The following is a 12,051-nucleotide window of genomic DNA, read 5'->3' on the forward strand; positions in this document are numbered from 1 at the left end:
CATTTAAGATCTACTGGACAGGTGTTTGCTAGTCTTTATAAATTACCTGAATTAATTTTCTTAATAGTAACACTAATTTACCAATTAGGATGGTTACCGTGTGCTAACTTCACTTACTCTTCACAAGTGCAGTGTAAGGTAAGGGTTATTCATCTTGTGGATGCGGGGACGGAGGCTCTGAGGTGATCAAGGTCACCCACCCAGTAAATGGCAGAGTTAGAATTAAAACCAGATCTCGTTCTAAACCCAGTGATCAGGATACCTTGTAAGAAACATGGAGCATTTTAATCATATCACGAACATACATTTCGTCAAATGGCGGACTTTCAAAGTTAAAATAGAGTTTTTGCAGAGGTATAATTAAGAGGTGAGGAAATGGGGGCTCTATCTCCCTATCGCATCGCTTCCTCGTGCTGCTTTATTTTTTATAAGAACATCTACTATCAGAGCGCTTGGGTGGCTCAGTCTGCCTTCGGCTCAGGGCGTGATCCCAGGGTCCTGGGATGGAGCCCGGCATTGGGCTCCCTGCTCCGCGGGTAGCCTGCTTCGTCCTCTGCCTCTGCCTGCCGTTCCCCCTGCATATGCTCTCTCTCTCAAATAAATAAATAAAATCTTAAGAAAAGAACATCTACTATTAATGTTTAAACTCAGAGTGACAATTCCCTCTTTCTGCCCACACATCTTTATGCCTATCCCTCTTACGACACTCCAGGAAAATATAAGGAAGATATCGCTAGTTTAACTCCATACTCCTTGTGAGGATGATTTGATCATACCCCCCTTTCCCCTAGAAGAGACTCACTAACAATAGGTAACTGGGATTCACTTTGACAGGAAACCTGAAAAAGAAATACAGCATTGCATCTTACAACAAAACCCAAACCCCAATTCTACATACGCTTTTGGAATCAGAGGGGCCATCCCCTGGCCTTGACCTGGATCTTTCAAACACAGCTCTCAGGGACTCCTTCTCATGCTTCATCTTGCGCTTGAGAGCCTCCAGCTCAGAGGTGTCAGCTGTGGTCCCCTTTTTTGGGGGGCGAACGAATATGGCTTTAAAGGCCTCGAGGGCTGTCTCTGGAGGCTTTGGCTTGACCTCTCCCCCCTGGGTCTGGGCTCCACTGGGGCCACTCTGGCTCTCCCGGGCAGCGCTGCAGCCCATCTCCTCCTTCCGGGGCTGCTCGGGGTCTTCTGCCTTCACTTCCGCCTTGGGCATGTCAAGGGTGAAGAGCTGAGAGAGCTGCTCCAGGAGAGTGGGAGTGGCCTTTGGGTCAGTTGTCTTCTCCCCAGTCTTCACTGTCTGAGGCCCTGCCTGCGCTAAGGACTTCTGAACAGGCTGTGTCAGTTTGAGCAAAGCCAGGTCGCCATCCTTGGGTTTAATTTCAGTGATGGTCTTCCCTCCCTCACCTGTAGTCCCCTTCTTCAGCACACGAAGCCCGCTAAAAAAGGCTGGAAGCTGGAATGACTTCTCTCCCGGGACTTCTTTTTTAGAAGAGGCATCCTCGGGGACACCGACACCTAAGTTCTGGTCTGTTACTGCGGGGAGGACTGGGGAACTTTCTTCTCCAGCTTGTCCTTCGGTGGGGCTGTTCTCTGTCGTAAGGCCACCATTGCCAGGTTGCGGTTTGCTACCTATCTCAGATGGAGTCCTGTGAGGACCTTCAGCACAGAGCTCTGCATCATCTCTTTCCCCAGTGGTGCTATTTTCCCTACAATCACGTGGCTTTTCTTTGAGATCCTGAGATGGCTCAGATGAAACACTGGGGGACTGTGGGCGGCTGGTGCTGCTTCCCTCTTCCAGCTGCTGGCCACCATCATCAGAGTCGGAGTCACTGGTGGTGTTCACAAGAGTCCCATGAACCAAAATGACATCGTCTCTGTTCACACTCTGAGTACTGAGTGGAAACTGCTCTTGACCAGGGAGAGAAATGCCTGCGTCTGCTATTCCCTGACTTCCCTCTGACTCCGTCTCCACCCCTGCAGGCTTGCCATCATTTCCCAGGTCAGGTGGAACCTGAGCCGCTGCCTCCCGCTGCTCTGAGCCCTTGCTGGGATCATCCAGCTGAGGTATTGGGTCCACAACCAAACTGTGGAATGCCTTCAGCACCGCGTCTTCCTCATCAGGCTTCACAGGGTCCAGCTTACCTGTAAACCCAAACAAAGTTTTCACAGAGAACTTGCTCAGGATCGACTGAGCCACTTCAAGTCTGGCTTCAGGTTTTTCTGGTTCCGAGACATCATCGTTGCCCTTCAGAGAGTCTCCAGTGTCCTCCATGTCTCAGCAATGCCCTCGGTGCAAGTTCTGACTTTTGTCACTTTCCCCTGCTCGCTCCGTTTAACCACACCATCGGCTCTGAACTTACGGGGCAGAGAGCAACAGGACCCGGCAGCCTGGCTCAGCCGCAGAGCAAGCACGCTTGGTCTCTTTCAAGTCACTTGCTGGGCCCTCCTTCTGGGGTGTGTGCGAGGGTGGTATGCTCGGGGCCAGCTGGGAGAAGTCCGCGGGGCTTTATGCCCAGACCCAGATGAGGCTGCACACCGTACTACACGCGAGCTGGGGAGGCTGCTCCTCGGGGACTTCCGTATTTATTCCCGTGGACAAAAGGGTTTCTGTCGTAGGGAAAGTCAGCCTGCCCCCAGTCATCCCGGCCCAGGACTTCAGTGTGAGCTCCGCCCCAGTGCCTCCCGGGAGCTTTCAACTTCCTCATTGGTGAGCAAGGGAGGCTCCAGAACGTGCTGAGCGGGCAAGCAGATCCCTGAAAGCCCTTGACCCACCCCCAGCAGCCCAAGAAATTCAAAAGTGAATCAGCAGAAATGGACTGAAAAGCTTCTGAAGAGCTCCCTTTTGCCACCTAAATTTTGGTCGGAAGCCTGTGCGCCATCCAGGCCAAAAAAACCTAGCAGCACACACAGCAATAGCCAGTCACAAAGCCCAGAGTAAAGAAATGCAAGTAAAGGGATAGATGATCTCAAAATACCCAGAACTCTCAAAAGCAGTCATTTAGTGCTCTTGAGGCTTTTTTTTTTTTTTCTTAATGCTTTCTTCCGCTTCCCTGCAGGTTTCATCTGGAATGCAGATTTTAGCAGTCAGGGGCCGGGTGGGGGCGGGGGGNGGGGGGGGGGGGGGGGACCCAACAGGACTGGTTTCAGATTACTGCTGTTTTAGCTCTGCCCCGGTGTCTCACTGTTCTACAAACAGGTACTTAGGCAAGCACGCCCACCACGCCCAATGTCCACCAGCCTTACGCTGGCAGAGTAAACAGCCCGGGCCTGGCAGGAATGATTACCCTCCACACGCTATGTGCCAACCTCAGGCTTCTGCTCAGCAGCTCTAACTTCCTGGTTTCCTTAGGAATCCTGGTGGCTGAAGGGCACCCCTCTCTGCTTCAGCGATCCAACCAAGTGAAACCTAGCATGGTACAAGGTAACACACAACCTGCCTTGTTAGGCAAAGCGATTCAGCAAGGGTCCCCTAGGAGCCACATTCCCCTAAAGGGCAAAACATCTGAAAGGTCTCTGTCAGTCAGGTTTCTATCACAGACCCAATTTGCCTAAAACAAGAACAGGACGGACGAAATCACCACCAAACATCTGCTCAAGGTAGTTTCCAACACTCTGATTATATGCTGGGAACCTAGCAACCGAGGACATGGAAAAATTGTGGCTCTGTTTCCCAGGCGCATAGCTAGCTGCCTCTGGGGACAGCTTCCTGTAGTACCTGAAGGTCTCAGTGTTTTTGAAATTCGGTCCGGTCAGCAGGCATTTAGCAAGCACCTGGGATGGACAAGTTACTGTTCTGGATCAGGACAACAGTCAAACTGGCTTTAAAGTAATCACCAGCTCTTTGAGCAAAGATTCAAGAAGATTGAGCCCAAGCGTTAAACACAAACGGCAATTTATTCTGCAAAGTAGAGGCTGTAGGCACAAGCGAAACAAGTCTTGCTTGGTCTGCATCAGGGAACGGCTGTGACTATCACACTGAGGACTCGAATCATGTTCCCCAAAAAGTATTAATAATGGGAAATCCTGATTGCAACACATTTCTAGCAATGCATTCAAAAGGAGCCCTCACACACAAAAGAGTACATATTATACTATCCCACCAACCCCTACGGGAAAGTTAAGACGTCACTTCCTGGTCCCTGATTTGACCTTGTGTCTCAGTGGAGACTTTCCCACTTGTTCCTGATGTTCGTAGGTTTGGGATTACTAATTAGGGCACGCTTAATCAGAAGGCCACCGTGACACACAGAAAACTTTATCGGCACCGTTTAAATCCTAGAACAGCTTCCTGTCCAGAGGAAATGCCCATTGATAAAAATCAGACTTCTGCTTCTTCAAGACTGAGGAAAAAAGGAATCAGCACACCAGATCATACGATCTGTCTTTTTAAGAAGTACACAGAGCATCCAACACAGGAGTGTGGGGAAGAGACATGACACCTATTTGGTGTCGCCCTTTTTAACTGGGAGGTTCCATTTTCTCAGACCTAACTAATTCTTGATTTCCAGAACAAGTTTCTGAGCCGCCTTGGGTACTAGTCCCAGACAAGACACAGAATCCTCTAGACTCAAACACAGTAAGAGGCTCTCCCCATACTATTCTCCTGCATTTATGAGGCATAATTCTATTACAAAGATGTATTCGCCCAACCATCATTTTTAAGCAGACTATGTACGAGGCTCTGGGTTTATAAAGACGAAGAAAACTCCAGCCCTCCATGTTTGGAAACATGAAGTTCAGTAGGGGAAATCAGCCAAGAAAGAGGTGACACTTTGTTCTTACATTGTACATACTTCACACTCTAAACTCAGTCTGAATCACAATAGGTGGACCTAGAACAATTCTGAATGAAAGCAAGCAGGGACCATTCAAACAGGAAGATGAGGAAGAAAGAGCAGCATGGGAGGTAATGCGAACACATCTTTGAATATAGACTCTCTCACACTATGAGAAATGTCAGTATTGCTGGTCATTCAAGGAACTGAAAAATGTGTGTCCATATGTTCAAATAAGAAGTCCACAAAATTTTAAAATCATTTTAATTTATTTTTCATCACGATAAGTGTACTCTTCAATCCCCCTCCACTGTTTCCCCCATTGTCCCACCCACCTCCCCTCTGGTTACCAACAGTTTATTCTCTAGAGTTAAAAGGCTGTTTTTTGGTTTATGTTTCTCAGTCTGTCTCTCTGTTTCTCTCTTTCCTTTGCTCATTTCCTTTGTTCATTCTTAAATTCCATGTGAGTGAAATCATAAGGTATTTGTCTTTCTCTAATAGACTTATTTTGGTTAGCATTATACTCTCTAGTTTATCCATGTTGTGGCAAATGGCAAGATTTCATGCTTTCCTATGGCTGAAAAATATTCTGTTATATGTACATATTACAGAACATTTATATCTATATATATACAACACATATATATGGTATATAGACCACAAATATATTTTTATATATATATCTATATCACATATATATGGTTAAGTATATATATAATTACTACATATAACAGACGTATTATATGTAAAAATTATATGTAATATATATAATTAATGGATAAAGAAGTGGTATATAAATATATAAATCACTTCTTTATCCATTAATCTATCAACAGACACTAGGGTTGCTTTCATATCTTGACTATTGTAAATAATCCTGCAATAAACATAGGGGTGCGTGTATCCCTTTGAGTTAGTGTTTTTTTACTCAGGGGGAAAATACCCAGTAGTGCAATTCCTGGATTGTAGGGTAGTTCTATTTTTAACTTTCTGGGGGAACCTCCATACTATTTCTATAATGGCTATACCAGTTTGCCACCAACAGTTCAAAAGGGTTTTTTTTCCTCCACATCCTCGCCAACACTTCTTGTTTCTTGTGTTGTTGATTTTAGCCATTCTGACAAGTGTGAGGTGATATCTCGTCGTAGTTTTGATTTGCATTTCTCTGCTGATGAGTGATAGTTGAACATCTTTTTGTGTGTCTGTTGGCCAATCTGTATACCCTCTTTGGAGAAATGTCTGTTCATACGTTCTGCCTATTTTTAATTGGATTGTTTTTGGGGTGTTGAGTTGTATCAGCTCTTTACATATTTTGGATATCAACCCTTTATTGAATAGGTCATTTGCAAATATCTCCTCCCATTCAGTAGGTTGTCTTTTAGTTTTGTTGATTGTTTCTTTCACTGTGCAGAAAATTTTTATTTTGACATAGTCCCAATAGTTTATTTTTGCTTTTATTTCCCTTGCCTCAGGAGACATATATAGAAATATATTGTTACAGCCAACATCAGAGACATTACTGCCTGTGCTCTCTTCTAGGATTTTTAAGAAGCCTACAAATTTGATCTTAGTTGATTGGTCTTGAAAAATGAATCTATTTAATGCTTTAACATTTTCAGGCTGAAAAGATAATCACTTCTCTTGGACTTCATTTATCTCAGTGTCTTATTCTGTGATGCATACTTATTAAATACCTACTACACAAAACCAGTATCAGCCAAGACTTTCTCCTTTACAACCTCCCCTGAAGCTCTTTTGTTCTGTACGGGTCAAGGGCAGGCCACCCGAAGATGGGCCCCTATTGCATGAAGGTTATTTGGTGTTGAAGGCAATTGAGACCTTGCAGGCTCAAGAGAAACTTTTGCCCCTCCCTTAGCTACACAAAAAAATCTAAACTGGGGGTCTTCCCCAGAATAATGGTTATTAGCAGAGATAAATTTTATTTGAGTGATGCATCTGTATGGCAGGACCAAACATCTGCTCTTGTCCTGTGAATTGCATTCCTTCCCTTCAAAGTCCCAGACCCCTAACCCCTTCTCCTTAGTTTAGGATAACATATATACCTCATTTTGCCTATCTTTGGAATTTCCAAGCCTATGTGGATTCCCTGTATGTATGAAATTAAATTTGATTTTCTCCTGTTAATCTGTCTCCTGTCCATCTGATTCTTAGTCCAGCTAGGAGGGGACAGGAAATTCATGCTCCTTGACAGTTCTAACCTCAAGACCCTTAAGCCTTATAATAGCTATAGCTATGCAAGAGGCCAGATAAAGTGATCCACCTTAGACAACGGAGTTAGAACAGGTAGCATCTGACCCATGTGATGTTCTTTGTAACTATTTGTTAAAAACAATCGGTACCCGGGGCACCTGGGTGGCTCAGTCAGTGAAGCGTCTGCCTTCAGCTCAGGTCATGATCTCAGGGTCCTGGGATCGAGCCCTGAGTGGGAGCCTGCTTCTCCCTCACCTTCTGCCCCTCTCCCTCATTCGTGCTCACTCTCTCAAATAAATAAAATCTTAAAAAAAAAAATTGGTACCCAGCTACTTAAAAACTGGACACATATTTGTGTGGAGAATTTACTAGCAGTGAATTCTCCATGTTTCTCTGATCTCACCATCCTCCCAGACTGAGGCAAAAGGCAACTGTACTTCATGATAAGAAAATCAGTCCAACAAACTGATACCTGGTGAAAGAAGCCTACAAGAGTGTTGCAGTAAAAAAAGGCACATTGCCTGAGAGCCATCAGTAGAAACCAGCTTCTTGGCTCTCAAAAGATTAGAGGAATCAGCATTAAAAAGTATTGTTTAACTCAATTGCAGAAATTGGACATTGCCTAAAAGAAAAACCTCTTAAAGTCCTCCCAACGTCTACTCTTTGCAACCCTCCCCCACGTCATTCAGTTTAGATAATTCCTCCCCCACATTCTCATAAAACCCCAGAAAGGCAAGGGAAAAGTAAAGCAAGTGAGATTAATTTCACGGTGTTAGGCTACAAGATTCTCCTCCTGTTTCTCTTACCCAATTTACTTCAAGTTCTAGAAGGGCCTGTTTTTAATGACTAATTGCTTCCAGCTTCTAACGTGGTTCAACTAGCTTCATGTGATGATTGCTTGAGAAAAGTAGAAAGGAGCTAAAATTACTAAAGGTAAGTAAGGGTGTAGGAACTATTTCTGCGGAAGACAAGTTTAGACCAGTGGACTCGGGAGAGTAAGTAAACTATGGATAAAGATGTGAGCGGGATAATGGGCAGAAATGGGTTTTGGGGTTTAGGAAGGATGTTTTAACTTAGTACCTGAAGTCTGATACGAATGGTGAGACCTGAGGAAATTATGACTCACAAGCACTCTGAAAAGACACTTGTTACATGAACGACATCCTATGAAAGGAGTTTAGGATTATGAAAGAATGTGGGTAGAGTCAAACTGCTGGGAAGCTGAACGGGACTTCAGAAGTACTAGAAATCAACTACTCCAACATTCTTGTTTAAAGACGAAGCCATGTGAAGTCAAGCGAAGCTGAAGAACTGGTAGCAGTTCACACTGCTCTGGAGCAGCAACGAGATGGGACACGAGGTCTCCTAAGTCCTGTTCACCTCCCGACTCCCTGCTGCCCCTGGCCTGCGAGCTTACCTTCTTCCTGAACAGCATCCTCCTTAGGTTTGCTTTCCACATCTTCGAAATGGAGTCATGACACCAAATGAAAGACAAAGCCAGAGACCTCCATAAGCTTCCCTTTCAGTTTTGTAGTATCTTCCGTGCCTTCCCGGTGCAGCTTCCCTCTGAGCACTAACACAACGCTTAGGACAGCCCCTCTAGGTCCGCCTGTGAGAAGCCAGCAACTGTTTCTACTAATTGCCTTTTAAACACCCAACAGGCTGCACCTACCCTACGGCAAGGGCAGGTCTCAGTGATGAAGGCTTTTTTCCACTGAGCCGTCTTAGTGTAAAATGTTTCCAAGAGTGGTTCCCCTGAGCAGTCTCAAATCCTCAGGGGAAATGGGCTGAATGTTGGTAACAAACTAGAAGACTCTGAAAGTTAAAAAGAGAGGCTGGGACCTGCTTGTGAGGATGGAAGCAAATAAGAGGGCAGTGTGTCTGTGGTCTTTCAATGATCAGGAACCAGGGCGGGTGTGCGCTGTAAAGATCCTGGCCTTGGGCTCACATCCTACTCTGCTCCTTCAAGAAGGTGGACCTTGGGCAAGCAAGCTATGCCTCAGCGCCTCACCAGGATACTGGAAACGAGAAAAGGACGGACTTCCTGGGTGGCTAGAAGCATTAAGTGAACCAATACATTTGGCACTCTGATCAGTGCCCGGCACGTAGTACGTACTGTATAGGTATGATATACTTTCTTAGCAAAGCAACAACCTTCTTAGAGCCATCAGCCAGCATCTAAGATTCTTTTTTTAACCTTGTCAATACGGAACGAGTATTTACTGATGAGCTGACGGCCCAGCTGAGAGGAAGCGGCCCCTCCCAGTTCCTTCCGCATAGGCACGTGGGCAGTGGAGCTAGTTGGTTTGAACGGGATCGTGTGTTACAGAAAGGCCTACTGAGTACAACACCTAACCATGCCACAGCTGCGCCAAGAGTGAAGAGAGCGTCAAAGGAAACTCTTTCAAGGGATCCCTTCGGGTGTTTCAGGGCCAAGACTCTCTGGATTGTTTTGTCCATTGGTATCACCTAAAGGGAGTGAATTACTTTAAAATTCTCCCAGATGGCCACTGTAGGAGACAAAGTTCATCATGTTCTGTATTACTTTTCCTGTGCTCCAAGACCATTTTTTAAAATAGATTTTATTTATTTATTTATTTTTTTGAAAGAGAGAACAACGTGTGGACAACGCGTGAGTTGGGGGAGGGGCAGAGGGAGAGAATTCCAAGCAGACTCCCCACTGAGTATGCAGCCCAACCTTGGACTCAATCTCACAACCCTGAGATCATGACCTGAGCTGAAATCAAGTCCGATGCTTAACGGACTGAGCCACTCACGGGCCCCTCCAAGATGATTTTTAAACCAAATCAATCATTTCAGGAAAAAAAAAAAAACAAAAAAAACCCCGGGCTCCTGGGTGGCTCAGTCATTGAGCGTCTGCCTTCGGCTCAGGGCGTGATCCCAGAGTCTGGGATCGAGCCCCGCGTCGGGCTCCCTGCTCCACTGGGAGCCTGCTTCTTCCTCTCGCACTCCCCCAGTTTGTGTTCCCTCTCTCACTGGCTGTCTCTCTCTGTCAAATAAATAAATAAAATCTTTTAAAAAAAGAAAAAATAATCCATGAATTTGGATTTTCTCAAGAAAATCTTTTTCTGAAGAGTCTGTTGACACATACTGCTGCTGAAACTCAGAGTGTGATCCCTTAGGACTGTGACTTTCCCCCACTGTGGGGAAGGGATGCTTCCAGACAGGGGCTGGCCTAGAAAGTGCCCAGGTCAGCAACAGCAGAGCACTGACCATTTTCTTGCTTTGTTTTTAGGCCAACTCATTAGTCATCAAAGGTGCTAGTTCATTTAAAATTTCCTTACTCTTATAAATACAAAAATCAAGCCTGAAAATACTTAGTACATTGCTGGTTATGGTCTTACTATCAAATATTTCAAAGATTAATTCCACCAAACAGTACCCAAGGTTCTCTGGAAATGAAGTCAATGTCCACGACAAAATAAAATAATGTAAGGGGGAGAAGGAAAGGCTGAGACTCACTTGTGAAGCTGGAGGGGAATGGGGGAGAAAGGGAGCATTCTTTAAGGTACAGAATTTCCTGGGACATGATTCTGAAGGTTTTTGAGCTTTCTAAAACAAACAGTATTTATGTTCCACATGGACAATCACTCCAGAAAGTATGGAGTCCATAAAGAAAGCATTTCATTGTGGTTAAAGTTTTAGATGAAGAACTGGAATCTAATAAACCATATATACCTACTGCTGCCTATAGTCTCCTTCCTCCCAAAGAATAAAACTAGACAGCCATTGGCTATGCTATAACTGTGTATCTTTTTCTTTTCCTTCCTTAATTTCTTTTACATCAAGGTTATCTTTTTTATTTTATTTTATTTTATTTTATTTTATTTACTCATCTGACAGACAGCAAGAGAGCACAAGGAGGGGGAGCAGCAGAGGGAGATGGAGAAGCAGGCTCGATTCCAGGGCCCTGGGATGTGAGACTCGATCCCAGGACCCTGGGATCATGACCTGAGATGAAGGCAGATGCTTCACCGACTGAGCCACCCAGGCGCCCAAGGTCAAAGTTATCTTGGGAATATTAGTTCAAACACCAAAGATCTAGGTATTATTTTAAAATATTTTTTATACTTAAAGGAGACAATTGGAAAATTAGGGAAGGTATGGATTTACCTGAAACAAAATGAAGGTAGATGAAAAGAGCATGCATGAGGGAAGAAGGGGGAGACAACTAGCCTTTCGTAGGGTGTCACTGTTGTCCCAAGTCGGCACCACACTAATTTCTTTATTCGAGTTTTCTTGTGCCTTCCCTAAACCCCCCATAACTCTGTGAAAAGGCATCATTAGCCCCATTTTGTAGATGAATGCTGCCCAGCGTCAGTTTCCGCAGTGATGGAAACGATCTCTATCTGTGTTTCCAATACAGTAGATACTAGCTACGGAAGGCCTCTGTGCACTTAAAATGTGGCTCGTGTGACTGAGAAACTAGTTTTTTTTTTTAAAAATTTGAGAGAGAGAGATAGAGAGAACATGAGCAGGAGGAGGAGTAGAGGGAGAAGCAGACTCCCCGCTAAGCAAGGAGCCAGATGTGGGGCTCAATCCCAAGACCCTGGGGTCATGACCTGAGCTGAAGGCAGATGCTTAACTGACTGAGCCACCCAGGCACCCAAGTGAGCTAAATTTTAAATTTTACTTAACTTTGAATAATAGCCACATATGGGGGCATCTGCCTGGCTCAGTCAGTACAGCATGACACTCTTGACCTTGGGGTTGTGTGTTGGAGCCCTACGTTGAGTGTAGAAATTACTTAAAAATAAAACCTTTAAAAATAAATAAAATAAAATCTTAAAAAAAAATAGCCACACACAGCTAGTGACTGTACTGGGCACGGCTATAGATGTTAATATTGAGGTTCAAAGAAATTAGGTCAATTCGAAGATTATACAACCAATGAGTGGCAAAGCTAGGATTTGAACAGGTCAATCTGATTCTAAATGTTCATTCTCTTCATTACCATAAAGTCAAACAAAGATAGTATTTTGTAACAGTTCTCCTTCACATTGAAAAGTCAGAATGGAGGCAAAATACATCACCTCATTAT

At 44.7% G+C, this 12,051-nt stretch overlaps 1 protein-coding gene across 9 annotated transcripts in view; it reads right to left on the minus strand.

Annotated features, from left to right (window-relative positions):
* Nucleotides 1-12,051, minus strand: part of FMN1 (formin 1) — a 412,618-nt gene that overhangs the window by 282,012 nt on the left and 118,555 nt on the right. The window contains exon 1 of one of the 9 annotated variants that reach the window (XM_002917804.4): nucleotides 899-2,777. The exons of the other annotated variants lie outside the window; for them this stretch is intronic. Within the exon in view, the coding sequence (XP_002917850.2) occupies nucleotides 899-2,275 (1,377 nt within the window). The 5' untranslated portion in view covers nucleotides 2,276-2,777. Of the gene's footprint in view, nucleotides 1-898; nucleotides 2,778-12,051 lie in introns of those variants that run through there. 9 annotated transcript variants of the gene reach the window in all.

The sequence above is a fragment of the Ailuropoda melanoleuca genome, chromosome 5 (assembly GCF_002007445.2).
Source record: "Ailuropoda melanoleuca isolate Jingjing chromosome 5, ASM200744v2, whole genome shotgun sequence".
Classification (NCBI taxonomy): Eukaryota; Metazoa; Chordata; class Mammalia; order Carnivora; family Ursidae; genus Ailuropoda; species Ailuropoda melanoleuca.